The sequence below is a fragment of the Hyla sarda genome, chromosome 1 (genome assembly GCF_029499605.1).
Source record: "Hyla sarda isolate aHylSar1 chromosome 1, aHylSar1.hap1, whole genome shotgun sequence".
NCBI classification, from domain to species: Eukaryota; Metazoa; Chordata; class Amphibia; order Anura; family Hylidae; genus Hyla; species Hyla sarda.
This window is the reverse complement of record NC_079189.1, coordinates 150,459,354-150,480,126: the sequence shown is the minus strand read 5'-3', so window position 1 is coordinate 150,480,126 and position 20,773 is coordinate 150,459,354. Positions and strand designations below refer to the sequence as shown.

Genomic DNA, 20,773 nt, shown 5'->3' with positions numbered 1-20,773 from the left:
TTATGCACATTTTACTACTGGGTGAACGTACCCTAAAACTAACAACAGCAGCACCAACATTAACAGGCCAATAGTACAGTCTAATAGTGCGGCTGATGCTGATTACATGATTACAATGGTCTAAACCGTTTATTAATGTGTTACCACTATAGCATGAATATTTATAAAGTGGGTGCAATCCAGGTCCCAGCCTGGATTGCACCTGGGTTTTTGTGCTTGTGTATTATTGATATTATTAGCATTCATCCTCAATGCAGAGTAACACGTTATTTTCTCTTGAAGTAACTGATCTTTATTTTAAAACTAAATAAATGGTAGTGAACAGTGTCGGCCACACTCTTAGCATGTACCCGCAGGTTAGTGCGGGTGATGCGGACATCAGTTTCCCTTCATTTGCCTCCAATTTTGAAATGCCCACTAGCTCCACCCGCAGAGCCGTAACAGATAGAAGACAGAAATGCCCGCTGTAACTAGTTGCTGAGTACTATTTATAAAGAGAATCACCACTTCAGTGCCACAAGCTGTGCATTGTGTTTGCTAGACATGGCCTAAAAGAATATACAGAAGAAGTTGGCAGAAACAGTAAAAAAAAAAAAAAAAAAAAAAAAAAAAAAAAAAAAGTTAATAATTCAGGTTTACTTACAGCTTCAAATTGGGTTCGATTTTCCCAAAGATATTTTATACAGGACTGCCTGACTTCCAAATGTCGTGCCTGAGAGTGTAGAACCTACAAACAGAAAATAAGGGCCATATTACATAATCCGTATCAAAATTATCCATCCTTTACTTTATCACCACTAATCTACTATGAACAGTTTAATAACCAGAGTGCGTAAGATGAATAAATCAATGTGACAAATTCTGATGTAGATAGCAGAAGATTCACAAAAAAATAAAAGCAAGCAGTGACCAGCTAAAACAAAGCGCAGAAAGGTGTGCACAGTTATGCATCACTGTTATAGGGGAATTGTAGGTACATTGTTCAGAAATCATATTCCATTCCTGTCTACAGGTTGATAGCCTTATCATAAGTGCACATCAGCATTCAGCTCTATTCAGGGAGCTCTGTCACAGACTCTGTTCCGAGCCGCAAAACAGACACCATCGGGTTCACTGGGTTTCCATTGTTTTGCAGGAGCCAAGAAAAAAACAAACACATGGGCCTGCAGATTAACAAATGGCCCATTTCATTCTTAGCTCCTGCAAAACAGAAAAAAAAATTTAAAACAAACATTTGATGGGACGGATTAAGCAAACAAATCTCCTGAAGGGAACTCTGAATCCAAATGTGATTACCTTAAGTCTTAAAATACCAGTAACTACAGATCAGAATGTGGGCTATAGACAAGTTCAATTAAAAAAAAAAAAAAAAAAAAAAAAAAGTGTAAAAGAAAATAAATGTATTAAAACCTAAACTTCAGAAGCTCATAAGTACTGAAAGGATTAAGATTTTTTAATAGAAGTAATTTACAAATCTTTTTAACTTTCTGGAGCCAGTTGAGATTAATTTTTATATATATATATATATATATATATATATATATATAAATAAAAGTATTTTCCTGGATAACCCCTTTAATGGGGTACTCTGGCCCTAAGACATCTTATCCCCTATCCAAAAGGATAGGGGATAAGATGTCTGATTGCAGCCCCCACCTGTGTGAGCTGCACACAGCGCTGGAGGCTCAGAGTCTGAAGCCTCACGACCACAGGGCCGGAGTATCGTGACGTCACGTCCCGCCCCTCAATGCAAGTCTTGCATTGAGGGGGATTGGATAGGGCATAAAATGTCTTAGAGCTGGAGTACCCCTTTAAAGTACAGGTTTTGGCAAATTAAAAAGGACATGTGTCATCTCCTGTGTTACTGTAAATATGTTTATTTCCCATGAAATACTGGAAGATCTTTTCTTAGAGCTGTTTTGTGCCGTTCTTCTGTAAGGGTATGTTCGAGGAATGTCATCGCTACATTTCCTCTTTGGATCCGTAGCATTCAAATAAGTACTTATTGCACACAAAATCTGTCACCAAAATAAAGAGCTGAAATTCAAAGTCCTATTCATTAATGGGCCTTAGCTGACAGATTGCACCGAACGAGTTTATATATTTTTTATTGCGGAACATGGATTCAGAGTGGAACTTCTGTAACGGAAATCCGCTGTTGGATCTAAGCAGCAAATACCCCTTAAGGGTGCGTTAACACTCTATTACTAGCAGCGGGAAACCCACTGCGAGTTACGCTACCATTCATTTGAATGGGTCCGCAGACAGTCCGCAATAGTTTCCGATTTGCGGACTGTCTGTGGACCCATTCAAATCAATGGTAGCGTAACTCGCAGTGGGCACCCTAAAAGAAACAGGAGGCCTCGGCAAGGAAAATACTGTGCTGAGATTTCACAAAATAGAGTTCTATCTACACGGGCTTATATAAGTAGCTGCACAATAAACATTCATGATAAAATAGCTTGTTTACTAGAAAGAATGTGACTCTAGGTATAACTATCCTTTAGGCCAGTGGTCTTCAAACCTGCGGACCTCCAGATGTTGTAAAACTACAATTCCCAGCATGCCCAGACAGCCGTTGGCTGTCTGGGCATGCTGGGAATTGTAGTTTTGCAACATCTGGAGGTCCGCAGGTTGAAGACCACTGCTTTAGGCTAAACTCATAGGTGGAAATTTATCAAAACCTGTGGAGAGGCAAAGTTGCCCATAGCAACCAATCAGCTCGCTTCTTTCATTCTTAACAAGGCCTCTGAAAAATGAAAGAAGCAATCTGATTGGTTGCTATGGACAACTTTGCCTCTCCCCAATTATCCTCTATGGGGGAGATTTATCAAAACCTGTCCAGAGGAAAAGTTACCCAGTTGCCCATAGCAACCAATCAGATTGCTTCTTTCATTTTGCAGAGGCCTTGTTAAAAATGAAAGAAGCAATCTGATTGGTTGCTATGGACAACTTTGCCTCTCCCCAATTATCCTCTATGTGATTTATTTTACCGAACTACACCACAATGCTTGTGAAATTCTCTCTCTCTCGTATCTGAAATATTTATAAAGTTCTCGAAGTCCACTGAAACAGATAACAAGTACATACAAGCACCGCATAATAACATACAGATGACAGACAGGTGATCCAAGCTGCCGCTGGCTACAAACATTTATCTGTGCATGAGCCATATTATACAATTTGTACTGGAATACATAACCCACAACCTACGTTCTGCTATGCTATGACTAGATCAAGGACTACAGTGGAATCTTACCTGATGCTCTTATCACCATCAGCCCTGCTCAAATGATATGTTCAATAATTCTAAATATTAAAGAGAACCCGGCAAAAGATATCCCGTATATACTCGAGTATAAGCCGACCCGAATATAAGCAGAGGCCCCTAATTTCACCCCAAAAACCCAGGAAAAGTTATTGACTCGACTATAAGCCTAGGGTGGGAAATACATCATACCCCCATGTAATCATCCAGACCCCCGTCATTAACACCCCCGTCATCACCACCTGTCAATCCCCTTCAGCGGTCTTCAACCTGCGGACCTCCAGATGTTGCAAAACTACAACTCCCAGCATGCTGGGAATTGTAGTTTTGAAACATCTGGAGGTCCGCAGGTCGAAGACCACTGCGCGGGCCTTCGTCATCATCCAGACCCCCCCCCCCCCTTTAGATTTCTACTCACCTCCCCTCGGTGGGAAGGAAGGGTGAGCTGGTCCGGGCCATCTATGCTGCAGGGACCGTCCGGTGGGAAGGGTTAGTCGTTCCAGGCTGCCCATTTTCACCGGGAGGCCCCCTTCTCAGCTCCGGGGCGGCCCCGGACTAGTGGCGTTGCCTTGAAGATGAAGCACAGGGACGTTTATGCGCAGGTACGTCTGCTGCGCACGGATGTCCCTGTGCGTCATCTTCAAGGCAACGCCACTAGTCCGGGGCCGCCCCGGAGCTGAGAAGAGGGCCTCCCGGAACGACTAACCCTCCCCACCGGACGGTCCCTGCAACATAGATGGCCCGGACCAGCTCACCCTTCCTTCCCACTGAGGAGAGGGGAGTAGAAAACTAAAGGGGGGGGGTCTTGATGATGACGAAGGCCACAGTTGTCTTTAACCTGTGGACCTCCAGATACTTCAAAACTACAACTCCCAGCCTTTGGCTGTATGGGCATGCTGGGAGTTGTAGTTTTGCAACATCTGGAGGTCCGCAGGTTGAAGACCACTGAGAAGGGATTGACAGGCGGAGAGTTCATTCGAGTATAAGCCGAGGGGGGAGTTTTCAGCACAAAAAAATCGTGCTGAAAAACACGGCTTATACTCGAGTATATACGGTATGCTATCCTGAAGTATAAGTTAGTGACAGAAATCCTGATATTAGCGTTGCCAAATATGATGTTGAAAAAAAAAAAAAAATGTTAAGTATTTTTGTAATAAAAAGGAAACAGTTTATAAACCATAGTGCTCCTCCAAATTTATGAGCTGTGTGCTTACCCTGCGCACCCGCAGCTTTCTACCCAAGCATAGTAAAATAGAGAAGGCTGTGGATGAGAGTTGGCCTGTAGCTCGTGGATATGAGGCCTGGCTCCCAGCACATCTAAGAAATTGTGGCTTTAGGGCAATAGACACCTAAGAGAAAGGACTGGATACAGGGGCTGTCACTACCTTACACTGCACCGAGATAGGAAATCTGTTACCTGGTTTTTGCTGCCCTAAGTAAACCATAAAATGGAGATTTACTTGTGTAATTTCTTAAAGGAGATCTATCCAAAAGGATAAAGGGATATGTTTTAGATCGCGGGGTCCTACCACTGGGACTCCCACAATCTAAAACTTGGCCCCTATCCTGCGGATACGGGATAAGATTTCATGCATGATACTTTGATATAGGGCAATTATTGGCCAAACAAACCGATTATAACCCTGTGTAAAAAAAACAAGGCCAACAAATAGGCAATCGCTTGATAGTGAACTGATCATTCAGGTTGCATGACCCGAAAAATCACTGTAGTCAGAGTCAGATAAGGGAAAAAGTGTAAACAACAACCATGTAAGTAAAGGGCTGCTAAAACCAACCAGCAATTGTAATGCTGGCCACACAATAATTGAGCCATGTAAAGGGATCCTTAAACGGGGCAATGAGCTATTAGATCAGGACTGATAATGAGTACAGGTCAGCCCATCTAAAGAGACACCCTGGAGATCCACTACATGTATATATGTGTAATTTGCTATACAGTAAAATTATACTTAGCGGACAGTTTCCTATTCCCCAGTAGAGTCCCATAAGACAATGTATATGCACCCTCCGAATAGGGGACACGCCCAAAGGCAGATGCGGACACACCCAGTAGGGGACAAAATGCTCCCAATAGCGGACAACCAGACTTATGTGCTGGCCCTACTTTGTACACAGGGCTGCCGTCAGGAGGGGGGGGAGGTACAGCCAATACCCCAGTAAGGGGCCCAGGCTCCCCAGCACAAAAGCAGAAGTCCGCTCTTTTGCGTTTTTTTTTCCTTGCATTTTTGCCTGTGTGCGTTTGCCTGAGGATGCAGTAGGGATGGCAAAATTGTATTAAATGAAATTTATATTTTTTAAAAAAAATTTTTTTAATAAAATTTCATTCTAACAGGGACCAATTTATGTGGACAGGGTGGGAGCTTAAGATGTAGCCGGCAATATTAAAAATGTATAAAAGGGCCATTTAATTGTTAAAATAATATATTTTTTTATAATTAATTGTGACACTATTTATTAGTAATGTATTTTAATTATGTGTGTGTTTTATTACTCTTACTTTTTTTAGTTAGTAAATACTACTTCCAGCATGGAACAGTCTCTTCCATGCTGGGAGTTGTAGTACCTGTACTAATATACAGATCGCCCCGGGTGTCACTCATAACATCCGCACAGGGGGATAAAGGGGGAATGAAATGGCACAGGGGGTGGTAAAGAGGGGGTGATGAATTTACACAGAGGGTAATGGGGGGAATGAAATGGCACAGGGGATAAAGTGAAAATGATGTGCCACAGGGGGTAAACGGGGGGCGGGTGATCTGTCACTGGGCACAAAGGGAATGAAATGGCACAGAAGGGTTCAAAGGGGGAAGAAATAAGTATCATTGGAGGGATCAAGAGGAGGAATAAAATGGCATGTGGGGATGAAATGATACAGGGGAGGGATAAGGGGTGATTAAATAGCACTGGGAGATTCTACTGTAAAATTGATTTCTATCAGGTTTTATAGGTAATTACAACCTCCCCCCCCCAAATAGGGGACATCTCTCATTAGTGGACTGTTTTTCCCACCCTTGAGTGTCCGCTATTGGGAGATTCTACTGTATAATGGGGACCAGAAGCAGAGTTATGTGATCTGTACAAACTATTGACTGCAGAGACGTTCTCACACATCTTTTTAGTGGAATGTGCTGAATGTTCACATCCATCAATAGTGGACAAGGTTTTCTTGCCTAAGGCCCCATGAGCACTAGACAACTACTGACTATAAGGCTGGGTTCACACTACGTTTTTCAACTAAGGTTCCCGCATACGTTTTCTATCAAAAACCGTATGGGGAAAAAAAACGGATGGAACAGTGTGGGAAAAAGTAAACCGTATGGGTTTTTAAACAGTATACTGTTTTTAAAAGTGCATACTGTTCCGTCCGTTTTTGTAGAAAAAAACCCCATACGTTTTTGAAAATTTTGTCCATTTTTTATGGGAGGGGTCTTGGGTGGGGACTTTAGTATTCAAATGCGCATGTGCAAAGTAAAAACGTATACGTTTTCCCGTATGGAACCTTATACATGTGCGTTTCCCATTGACGTCCATGTTAAAAAAAACGTATGCGGTTGCAGTACGGTTTTTAAACCGGAGTCAAAACTGTGGTTGACCACGATTTTGTCTCCGGTTTAAAAACCGTACTGCAACCGCATAAGTTTTTTTTAACATGGACGTCAATGGGAAACGCACATGTATACGGTTCCATACGGGAAAAACGTATACGTTTTTACTTTGCACATGCGCATTTGAATCCTAAAGTCCCCACCCAAGACCCCTCCCATAAAAAATGGACAAAATTTTCAAAAACGTATGGGGTTTTTTTCTACAAAAACGGACGGAACAGTATGCACTTTTAAAAACAGTATACTGTTTAAAAACCCATACGGTTTACTTTTTCCCATACTGTTCCATCCGTTTTTTCCCCATACGGTTTTTGATAGAAAACGTATGCGGGAACTGTAGTTGAAAAACGTAGTGTGAACCCAGCCTAAGCCTGTTCAGAGGAAAAGTTGATCAGTTGCCTATAGCAACCAAGCAGATTTATTTTTTAGATGCCAAAAACGAAAGAAGCAATCCAATTGGTTGCTATAGGCAGCTGGCCAACTTTTCCTCTGCACAGGTTTTGATAAATTTCCCCTTTTGTCTATTTCCTATAAGTATACTTTTTATGGCGAGGGGGTGGGTCAAAAGCATACGAGTCAACCAGCTTTGAAGGGCTGCAAAACTTTGTGTTACAAATAATTATATATATATACACACACACACACACATATACATACATACACACACAAACTTTGGGAAAGACTGAATAGAGTCTCTAGAAAACTACATTCAATCAAATAACGTATTAACGTAAATAGTTTACCACAGGTACACTGCAGTATATGTTGGCATACCTATTTGATTGGCAGACTGACATGAGGCATCATATTCTCTATAGCAATGTAACTCCATGACACAGAACGTAAAAAAAATAGTTCAGTTTTTTTCACTGATTATTGAACGTGCCCATTAGAGATGAGCAAACTTACAGTAATTTGATTTGTCACGAACTTCTCAGCTCGGCAGTTGCTGACTTTTCCTGCATAAATTAGTTCAGCTTTCAGGTGCTCCCGTGGGTTGGAAAAGGTGGATACAGTCCTAGGAGACTCTTTCCTAGGACTGTATTCACCTTTTCCAGCCCACAGGAGCACCGGAAAGCTGAACTAATTTATGCAGGAAAAGTCAGCAACCGCCAAGCTGAGAAGTTCGTGACGAATCGAATTTACTGTAAGTTCGCTCATCTCTATTCGTGCCGAATCGAATTACTGTAACTTCGCTCATCTCTAGTGCCCATGTATAATAATAACACACAGAGATATAGGACCATATTTTACATTCTGAGGCCAAAAACAGTCTGGTTCCGCCCATAGCAAACAACCAATCAGAGCTCAGCTTTCATTTCTTTACCTGCTCTAGTACAATTAAACCTGAGCTGTGATTGGTTGCTGTGGGCAAAGTCAGACAGTTGTCCTCAACATGATAAATCTTGGCCTTAGTGTGGATTCAAATAACTATGAGCAGAATGTTACAGGTCTGTATTAGGGCTGTAAACACGGGACGGGTATAATCATAATAAGGATGCAGGTACCCACGACAGACCGGTAATTGAACCTCTGGACCATGAGGAAAAAAAAAAAAGTTTTTAAAGAAAACAGTACAGGATTTTGGAAGTCTGTGTATACATGGTCTCCTCAATAGGGCTGGGCGGTATACCGGTTCATACCGAATACTGAAATATTTGTGCTGCACGATATGAATTTTAACCCATATCGCAATACCGGTTTGGCCCCTCCCCCTCGGGAATGAATGAATTGTCTTCCCAGCGCTGCGCTGTCCCCACATCAGGGAACTAATCATATATGTGACCCGGGAGCGCTGTTTTGCCCCAATCCCCCCCCCCCCAATTATTAGCCCAGCGCTGCACTGTCCCCATCAGGGTACTACTCACATATGTCACCCACAAGCGCTGCCCTCCTCGTCCGCCTGTTTGTTGCGGCTGCCGGCGCTGACGCTCTATACCAGTGGTCTTCAACCTCCAGATGTTGCAAAACTACAACTCCCAGCATGCCCGGACAGCCGTTGGCTTTATGCTCTTCCTGGGGATGTGAACGTCGGACAGCCGTCAGCCTATCACTAGCCGCAGCGATGTTCCGCCTCGGCCGGTGATAGGTTGAGCGGACTGTCATGCAAGGAGGCCGTTTCTTACATGACAGTGCACTCAGCCTATCACTGGCCGAGGTGGAACATCGCTGCGGCTGTTGATAGGCTGACGGCTGTCCTACGTTCACGTCCCCAGGAAGAGCGTAAGGCCGACGTAGGAACATGCGTTAAAGATAATTTTTGTTCACCTTTTGCAGCCTGGGCATAGGAATACAGTATAGAGGGTCAGCGCCGGCGGCCACAACAAACAGGAGGACAAGGAGAGCAGCAGCTTGCGGGTGACATGAGTAGTACCCCGATGGGGACATTTTTTTTTGGGGGGGGGGGAATACCGTTATATACCGTGGAACCGCCATAAGTTACAAAAATACTGCCACCTGTCGGACCAACTAAAGGGACAACAGAACCACCTGATATTGCTGAGGTTATCACAAAGCAGATCCACTGCAGGACTTTCTGCAACAACAAAATCTGCTCCATCAATAGGACAGTTGTAGAAAATTCTGCAACAAATCTGCAGCATGTAACTTCAACCTAAGTACTCCAACAGGCAGATATCACCCTGTGTAAAATGGGCAGCGATCAGCAGATCAGGTTGTTTTGACCTGTAAAAAAAAAAAAATATTACTAAATAATCCACCATTGGCTGCACATTTTCCTGTGTAATAAGGGACGTGAGGCCGACAAGTGATGGCAGCAAAGGGCGATTATTTATGTCATCCTCTCTGTAAACACTGACAGCAGCCCAAGCCATGTAAGAAAGCCCTGAAGGTATGTTCAAACCGTTCAGACAAACTGTGGCTTTGTTTTCCGCAGATTTTACTTCCTTATTGAAGTTAAAGAAGTTGTCCGGTAAAAGTCTTTTTGTGAGCTATGTGCCCTTGCTTGGTAATAAAATAAAATTTAAAAAGGCTCTGGTATTAGGGGGGGGTCTATTCTGCGAAGCCTGACACTTCTCTTCTTGCAGCTGCCATAGCTCAAAGTGCCACCAATCACTGGCCGCAGCGGTGTACAGTCTCGGTCAATGACTGGATGAGCGACACTGAGCTACATCGGCTACAGACCCTATTCTCTGCAGCTGCACGAAGAGAAGTATCGCCCCAGACAGGACCCCCTTAAAACCAGAGTCCGGCAGAGAGCAAGGGATGTATAATTAATAAAATGTTCTTTTTTTATTACTATGCCCCCCTCAGAACATAGGTTAAAGGACAAGTATCATGTAAAAGAGATATAGATATATATATATATATATATATATATATATATCTCTTTTACATGATACTTGTCCTTTAACCTATGTTCTGAGGGGGGCATAGTAATAAAAAAAGAACATTTTATTAATTATACATCCCTTGCTCTCTGCCGGACTCTGGTTTTAAGGGGGTCCTGTCTGGGGCGATACTTCTCTTCGTGCAGCTGCAGAGAATAGGGTCTGTAGCCGATGTAGCTCAGTGTCGCTCATCCAGTCATTGACCGAGACTGTACACCGCTGCGGCCAGTGATTGGTGGCACTTTGAGCTATGGCAGCTGCAAGAAGAGAAGTGTCAGGCTTCGCAGAATAGACCCCCCCTAATACCAGAGCCTTTTTAAATTTTATTTTATTACCAAGCAAGGGCACATAGCTCACAAAAAGACTTTTACCGGACAACTAATATATATAAAAATAAAATTAGCCCTGAGGCGGGGGCCGCCACACCCTCTATATAGTTCTATGGGAGAGCCGAATACTGTCAAACGGCTCTCCCATAGAGTTAAATGGAGGGGGCGTAGCGGGCGCTGCTATATAGGAGAGCCGGGGCTCTAAACAGGAGATCGCGGGGGCCTCAGCACTCGGATCCCCCACAAAAACGTATCCTCTATCCTTTTGATAGGGGATAAGTTTTATTATTTATTTATTTTTATACATACTTTTCCTTTAGAAGAAAAAAAAATTAAAAACTTATGAAATCCGTCCACAATACCATGTATGGGGCAAAACTGAGCCGACTGTAGTTACTACATGACTCCATTCAGTGCATTTAAATGAACGAGATTCGGCGCCTGTCTGGCTGGGATATGGGACCACCAGGTTTTGAAATTTCAAGCATGGTTTGTAGGCAAAATATATACCATAGGGGCCCTATTACAAAGCCTGAGCTGTAGGGTGAACATATACCATAGTGACCCTATAATACAGCCTGGGTTGTAGGGTAACCATACCATAGGAGCTCTATTATAGGGCCTAGGTCATAGGATGAACATATACCATAGGAGCCCCATTATTCAGCCTGTAGGGTGAACATTATACACCAGAGGAATTTCATATGGCCTGGGCTGTAGGGAGAACGCATAATATATAAGCCCTATAGCATGGCCAGAGCAGTGAGGGAGCAATATACCATAGCGTCCCCTATTATATGTCCTGGGCTGTAGGGAGACCGCATACTATATGGGCCCTATAGCATGATCAGGGCAGTGAGGGAACAATATACCATAGCGGCCCCTATTAGATATCCTGGGCTGTAGGGAGACCGCATACTATATGAGCCCTATAGCATGGTCAGGGCAGTGAGGGAACAATATATCATAGTGGCCCCTATTATATGTCCTGGGCTGTAGGGAGAACACATACTATATGGGCCCTATTATATGGCCTGGGCTGTAGGGAGAACGCATACTATATGGGCCCTATTATATGGCCTGGGCTGTAGGGAGACCGCATACTATATGGGCCCTATAGCATGGTCAGGGCAGTGAGGGAACAATATACCATAGTGGCCCCTATTATATGTCCTCGGCTGTACGGAGACCTCATGCTATATGGACCCTATTATATGTCCTGGGCTGTAGGGAGACTGCATGCTATAGGAGCCCTATTATATGTCCCGGGCTGTAGGGAGAACGCATGCTATATGGACCCTATTACACGTCCTGCGTTGTAGGGAGAACGCATGCTATATGGACCCTATTACACGTCCTGGGTTGTAGGGAGACCGCATACCATATGGACCCTATTATATGTCCTGGGCTGTAGGGAGACCGCATGCTATAGGGGCCCTATTATATGGCCTGGGTTGTAGGGAGACCGCATGCTATAGGGGCCCTATTATATGTCCTGGGCTATAGTGACAACACACACTATATATATATATATATATATATATATATACACACACACATATACACACACACACACACACACCCACACCATATGGACCCTATTATATGTCCTGGGCTGTAGGGAGACTGCATGCTATAGGAGCCCTATTATATGTCCCGGGCTGTAGGGAGAACGCATGCTATATGGACCCTATTACACGTCCTGCGTTGTAGGGAGAACGCATGCTATATGGACCCTATTACACGTCCTGGGTTGTAGGGAGACCGCATGCTATAGGGGCCCTATTACACGTCCTGAGCTGTAGGGAGACCGCATGCTATAGGGGCCCTATTACATGTCCTGGGCTGTAGGGAGACCGCATGCTATAGGGGCCATATTATACGTCCTGGGCTATAGTGACAACATATATACCATAGGGGCCATATGATACGTCCTGGGCTATAGTGACAACATATATACCATAGGGGCCATATGATACGTCCTGGGCTATAGTGACAACATATATACCATAGGGGCCATATGATACGTCCTGGGCTATAGTGACAACATATATACCATAGGGGCCATATGATACGTCCTGGGCTATAGTGACAACATATATACCATAGGGGCCATATGATACGTCCTGGGCTATAGTGACAACATATATACCATAGGGGCCATATGATATGTCCTGGGCTATAGTGACAACATATATACCATAGGGGCCATATGATATGTCCTGGGCTATAGTGACAACATATATACCATAGGGGCCATATGATATGTCCTGGGCTATAGTGACAACATATATACCATAGGGGCCATATGATATGTCCTGGGCTATAGTGACAACATATATACCATAGGGGCCATATGATATGTCCTGGGCTATAGTGACAACATATATACCATAGGGGCCATATGATATGTCCTGGGCTATAGTGACAACATATATACCATAGGGGCCATATGATATGTCCTGGGCTATAGTGACAACATATATACCATAGGGGCCATATGATATGTCCTGGGCTATAGTGACAACATATATACCATAGGGGCCATATGATATGTCCTGGGCTATAGTGACAACATATATACCATAGGGGCCATATGATATGTCCTGGGCTATAGTGACAACATATATACCATGGGGGCCATATGATATGTCCTGGGCTATAGTGACAACATATATACCATGGGGGCCATATGATATGTCCTGGGCTATAGTGACAACATATATACCATGGGGGCCATATGATATGTCCTGGGCTATAGTGACAACATATATACCATGGGGGCCATATGATATGTCCTAGGCTATAGTGACAACATATATACCATGGGGGCCATATGATATGTCCTGGGCTATAGTGACAACATATATACCATAGCGGCCATATGATATGTCCTGGGCTATAGTGACAACATATATACCATAGGGGCCATATGATATGTCCTGGGCTATAGTGACAACATATATACCATAGGGGCCATATGATATGTCCTGGGCTATAGTGACAACATATATACCATGGGGGCCATATGATATGTCCTGGGCTATAGTGACAACATATATACCATGGGGGCCATATGATATGTCCTGGGCTATAGTGACAACATATATACCATGGGGGCCATATGATACGTCCTGGGCTATAGTGACAACATATATACCATAGGGGCCATATGATACGTCCTGGGCTATAGTGACAACATATATACCATAGGGGCCATATGATACGTCCTGGGCTATAGTGACAACATATATACCATGGGGGCCATATGATACGTCCTGGGCTATAGTGACAACATATATACCATAGGGGCCATATGATATGTCCTGGGCTATAGTGACAACATATATACCATAGGGGCCATACTATATGTCCTGGGCTATAGTGACAACATATATACCATGGGGGCCATATGATATGTCCTGGGCTATAGTGACAACATATATACCATAGGGGCCATATGATATGTCCTGGGCTATAGTGACAACATATATACCATAGGGGCCATATGATATGTCCTGGGCTATAGTGACAACATATATACTATAGGGGCCATATTATATGTCCTGGGCTATAGTGACAACATATATACTATAGGGGCCATATTATATGTCCTGGGCTATAGTGACAACATATATACTATAGGGGCCATATTATATGTCCTGGGCTATAGTGACAACATATATACCATAGGGGCCATATATGTCCTGGGCTATAGTGACAACATATATACCATAGGGGCCATATATGTCCTGGGATATAGTGACAACATATATACCATGGGGGCCATATGATATGTCCTGGGCTATAGTGACAACATATATACCATGGGGGCCATATGATATGTCCTGGGCTATAGTGACAACATATATACCATAGGGGCCATATGATATGTCCTGGGCTATAGTGACAACATATATACCATAGGGGCCATATGATATGTCCTGGGCTATAGTGACAACATATATACCATAGGGGCCATATGATATGTCCTGGGCTATAGTGACAACATATATACCATAGGGGCCATATGATATGTCCTGGGCTATAGTGACAACATATATACCATGGGGGCCATATGATATGTCCTGGGCTATAGTGACAACATATATACCATGGGGGCCATATGATATGTCCTGGGCTATAGTGACAACATATATACCATAAGGGCCATATGATATGTCCTGGGCTATAGTGACAACATACTATAGAAGGGCCATATGATATGTCCTGGGCTATAGTGACAACATATATACTATAGGGGCCATATTATATGTCCTGGGCTATAGTGACAACATATATACCATAGGGGCCATATATGTCCTGGGCTATAGTGACAACATATATACCATAGGGGCCATATTATATGTCCTGGGCCACAGGGTGAACACCATAAAAGTGACAGTTCCTGGGGTGACCAATGCCTTCTGTGTATGGAGGGTCTACCTGTCCTAATGCTATTATACTTTAGTAATAGAGAAGCAGAAGGGTTATATTCTCAGCACCATAACAGAGCACCCAGCACCCCTCCTAGTATGGGCAGTGCCAGGTCCTGGTACTCACCTGCTCAGCCACTGCCCTGAACAGGCAGGAGCCGTCCTTGGCGATCTTCTTCCTGTACAACCCATTGGCCCTCAGATAAGAGTCCATGGCAGCCTCCTCTGTACCCCCAGCAGTGCCAGCGCCCGCTTCTCTGTGCCCGTCCATGGCTGCCCACTCACCAGAAAGCAAACGCCGAACCGAAAGTGAAGAAAGGCCAGCCAGACGTCCTTATCTAGCTCGCATGGGAGAGGGGAGGCCGGGCCTGGGGAGGAGAGGGGCCGTGTGGCATGGAGTCTATGTGTGGGGGGCATGAGAGGGGCGCAGGATCTCCACGTGTAGTGCCCGCTGGAAGTGACAGACAGGGCCCCCTGCTACTGAGCGCCGGCCAGCGTGAAGCCCGGGCACATGTCTACCACAGAGACCGGCGGCCGAAACAGGCTCCCGGGACCGACGGGACCAAGACAGGAACTAAAGCGGTCGCGGACAGGAAAAGTTTTGTTTTTAGTTTAAGAGGAGTGAGGGGAGCGGGCGGCGGGGGGCGGAGCGGCCGGAGGAGCGGGGGCGGGGCTATCACAAGAGCGAGGCTGGGCAGGAAGTGCGATTACCCCGGGCAAGCGCAGAGCGGCTGATGGGCCTCAGTCCTGGAGTGTCAGCCACCTACAGCATGTCCTGTGTGTACGGGGCTGATACCGGGGGATGTATCACTATATACCGCTAATAATAAAGAATATCACTGCATACCGCTAAAATAATAAAGAATATCACTACATACCGCTAACATAATAAAGAATATCACTACATACCGCTAACATAATAAAGAATATCACTGCATACTGCTAAAATAATAAAGAATATCACTACATACCGCTAACATAATAAAGAATATCACTACATACCGCTAACATAATAAAGAATATCACTACATACCGCTAAAATAATAAAGAATATCACTACATACCGCTAAAATAATAAAGAATATCACTGCATACCGCTAAAATAAGAAAGAATATCACTGCATACCGCTAAAATAATAAAGAATATCACGGCATACCGCTAACATAATAAAGACTATCACTACATACCGCTAAAATAAGAAAGAATATCACTGCATACCGCTAAAATAATAAAGAATATCACGGCATACCGCTAACATAATAAAGAATATCACTACATACCGCTAAAATAATAAAGAATATCACTACATACCGCTAAAATAATAAAGAATATCACTACATACCGCTAACATAATAAAGAATATCACTGCATACCGCTAACATAATAAAGAATATCACTGCATACCGCTAACATAATAAAGAATATCACTGCATACCGCTAAAATAATAAAGAATATCACTACATACCGCTAACATAATAAAGAATATCACTGCATACCGCTAAAATAATAAAGAATATCACTACATACCGCTAACATAATAAAGAATATCACTACATACCGCTAACATAATAAAGAATATCATTACATACTGCTAAAATAATAAAGAATATCACTACATACCGCTAACATAATAAAGAATATCACTACATACCGCTAACATAATAAAGAATATCACTACATACCGCTAACATAATAAAGAATATCACTACATACCGCTAACATAATAAAGAATATCACTGCATACTGCTAAAATAATAAAGAATATCACTACATACCGCTAACATAATAAAGAATATCACTACATACCGCTAACATAATAAAGAATATCACTACATACCGCTAAAATAAGAAAGAATATCACTGCATACCGCTAAAATAATAAAGAATATCACGGCATACCGCTAAAATAATAAAGAATATCACTACATACCGCTAACATAATAAAGAATATCACTACATACCGCTAAAATAATAAAGAATATCATTGCATACCGCTAACATAATAAAGAATATCACTACATACCGCTAACATAATAAAGAATATCACTACATACCGCTAACATAATAAAGAATATCACTGCATACTGCTAAAATAATAAAGAATATCACTACATACCGCTAAAATAATAAAGAATATCACTACATACCGCTAAAATAAGAAAGAATATCACTGCATACCGCTAAAATAATAAAGAATATCACGGCATACCGCTAACATAATAAAGACTATCACTACATACCGCTAAAATAAGAAAGAATATCACTGCATACCGCTAAAATAATAAAGAATATCACGGCATACCGCTAAAATAATAAAGAATATCACTACATACCGCTAACATAATAAAGAATATCACTACATACCGCTAAAATAATAAAGAATATCACTACATACCGCTAAAATAATAAAGAATATCACTACATACCGCTAACATAATAAAGAATATCACTGCATACCGCTAACATAATAAAGAATATCACTGCATACCGCTAACATAATAAAGAATATCACTGCATACCGCTAAAATAATAAAGAATATCACTACATACCGCTAACATAATAAAGAATATCACTGCATACCGCTAAAATAATAAAGAATATCACTACATACCGCTAACATAATAAAGAATATCACTACATACCGCTAACATAATAAAGAATATCACTACATACTGCTAAAATAATAAAGAATATCACTACATACCGCTAACATAATAAAGAATATCACTACATACCGCTAACATAATAAAGAATATCACTACATACCGCTAACATAATAAAGAATATCACTACATACCGCTAACATAATAAAGAATATCACTGCATACTGCTAAAATAATAAAGAATATCACTACATACCGCTAACATAATAAAGAATATCACTACATACCGCTAACATAATAAAGAATATCACTACATACCGCTAAAATAAGAAAGAATATCACTGCATACCGCTAAAATAATAAAGAATATCATTGCATACCGCTAACATAATAAAGAATATCACTACATACCGCTAACATAATAAAGAATATCACTACATACCGCTAACATAATAAAGAATATCACTGCATACCGCTAAAATAATAAAGAATATCATTGCATACCGCTAACATAATAAAGAATATCACTACATACCGCTAACATAATAAAGAATATCACTGCATACTGCTAAAATAATAAAGAATATCACTACATACCGCTAACATAATAAAGAATATCACTACATACCGCTAACATAATAAAGAATATCACTACATACCGCTAACATAATAAAGAATATCACTACATACCGCTAACATAATAAAGAATATCACTACATACCGCTAACATAATAAAGAATATCACTACATACCGCTAAAATAATAAAGAATATCACTACATACCGCTAACATAATAAAGAATATCACTACATACTGCTAAAATAATAAAGAATATCACTACATACCGCTAACATAATAAAGAATATCACTGCATACTGCTAAAATAATAAAGAATATCACTACATACCGCTAACATAATAAAGAATATCACGGCATACCGCTAAAATAATAAAGAATATCACTACATACCGCTAATAATAACAGGATATATCACTACATACTGCTAATAATAACAGGATATATCACTACATACTGCTAATAATAACAGGATATATCACTGCATACTGCTAATAATAACAGGATATATCACTACATACCGCTAATAATAACAGGATATATCACTGCATACTGCTAATAATAACAGGATATATCACTACATACTGCTAGTAATAACAGGATATATCACTGCATACTGCTAATAATAACAGGATATATCACTGCATACTGCTAATAATAACAGGATATATCACTACATACTGCTAATAATAACAGGATATATCACTGCATACTGCTAATAATAACAGGATATATCACTGCATACTGCTAATAATAACAGGATATATCACTACATACCGCTAATAATAACAGGATATATCACTACATACCGCTAAAATAAGAAAGAATATCACTGCATACCGCTAAAATAATAAAGAATATCACTGCATACCGCTAAAATAATAAAGAATATCACTACATACCGCTAAAATAATAAAGAATATCACTTATACCGCTAATAATAACAGAGGATATATCACTACATACCGCTTAAATAATAAAGAATATCACTACATACCGCTAAAATAATAAATAAATCACTGCATACCGCTAATAATAACAGGTTATATCACTGCATACCGCTAAAATAATAAAGAATATCACTACATACCGCTAACATAATAAAGAATATCACTACATACCGCTAACATAATAAAGAATATCACTGCATACCGCTAACATAATAAAGAATATCATTGCATACCGCTAAAATAATAAAGAATATCATTGCATACCGCTAAAATAATAAAGAATATCACTACATACCGCTAACATAATAAAGAATATCACTACATACCGCTAAAATAATAAAGAATATCATTACATACCGCTAAAATAATAAAGAATATCACTACATACCGCTAACATAATAAAGAATATCACTACATACCGCTAACATAATAAAGAATATCACTACATACCGCTAAAATAATAAAGAATATCACTACATACCGCTAAAATAATAAAGAATATCACTACATACCGCTAACATAATAAAGAATATCACTGCATACCGCTAATAATAACAGGTTATATCACTGCATACCGCTAATAATAATAAAGAATATCACTACATACCGCTAATAATAACAGGATATATCACTGCATACCGCTAACATAATAAAGAATATCACTGCATACCGCTAATAATAACAGGATATATCACTACATACCACTAAAAGAATATCACTACATACCGCTAAAATAATAAAGAATATCACTGCATACCGCTAACATAATAAAGAATATCACTGCATACCGCTAATAATAACAGGATATATCACTACATACCGCTAATAATAACAGGATATATCACTGCATACCGCTAATAATAACAGGATATATCACTGCATACTGCTAATAATAACAGGATATATCACTGCATACTGCTAATAATAACAGGATATATCACTGCATACTGCTAATAATAACAGGATATATCACTACATACCGCTAATAATAACAGGATATATCACTACATACCGCTAATAATAACAGGATATATCACTGCATACCGCTAACATAATAAAGAATATCACTGCATACCGCTAATAATAACAGGGTATATCACTACATACTGCTAATAATAACAGGATATATCACTACATACGGCTAATAATAACAGGATATATCACTGCATACTGCTAATAATAACAGGATATATCACTACATACCGCTAATAATAACAGGATATATCCCTGCATACTGCTAATAATAACAGGATATATCACTGCATACTGCTAATAATAACAGGATATATCACTACATACTGCTAGTAATAACAGGATATATCACTGCATACTGCTAATAATAACAGGATATATCACTGCATACTGCTAATAATAACAGGATATATCACTGCATACCGCTAATAATAACAGGATATATCACTGCATACTGCTAATAATAACAGGATATATCACTACATACCGCTAATAATAACAGGATATATCACTACATGCCGCTAATAATAACAGGATATATCACTGCATACCGCTAACATAATAAAGAATATCACTGCATACCGCTAATAATAACAGGATATATCACTACATACCGCTAATAATAACAGGATATATCACTACATACGGCTAATAATAACA

The 20,773-nt window shown here is 40.8% G+C and overlaps 1 protein-coding gene across 4 annotated transcripts in view; it reads right to left on the bottom strand.

The window, feature by feature from the left end:
* Positions 1 to 15,666, bottom strand: part of OTUD4 (OTU deubiquitinase 4) — a 70,562-nt gene extending 54,896 nt beyond the window's left edge. The window contains exons 1-2 of one of the 4 annotated variants that reach the window (XM_056562864.1): positions 15,137 to 15,666; positions 644 to 727 (exon numbers count right to left, since the gene is read on the bottom strand). In XM_056562864.1, coding sequence (XP_056418839.1) covers positions 644 to 727; positions 15,137 to 15,280 — 228 coding nt within the window. In that variant the 5' untranslated portion in view covers positions 15,281 to 15,666. Of the gene's footprint in view, positions 1 to 643; positions 728 to 2,684; positions 2,734 to 6,372; positions 6,451 to 15,136 lie in introns of those variants that run through there. The other 3 variants (XM_056562865.1, XM_056562866.1, XM_056562867.1) reach the window with 3 other exon arrangements.
* Positions 15,667 to 20,773: the final 5,107 nt, after the last annotated feature.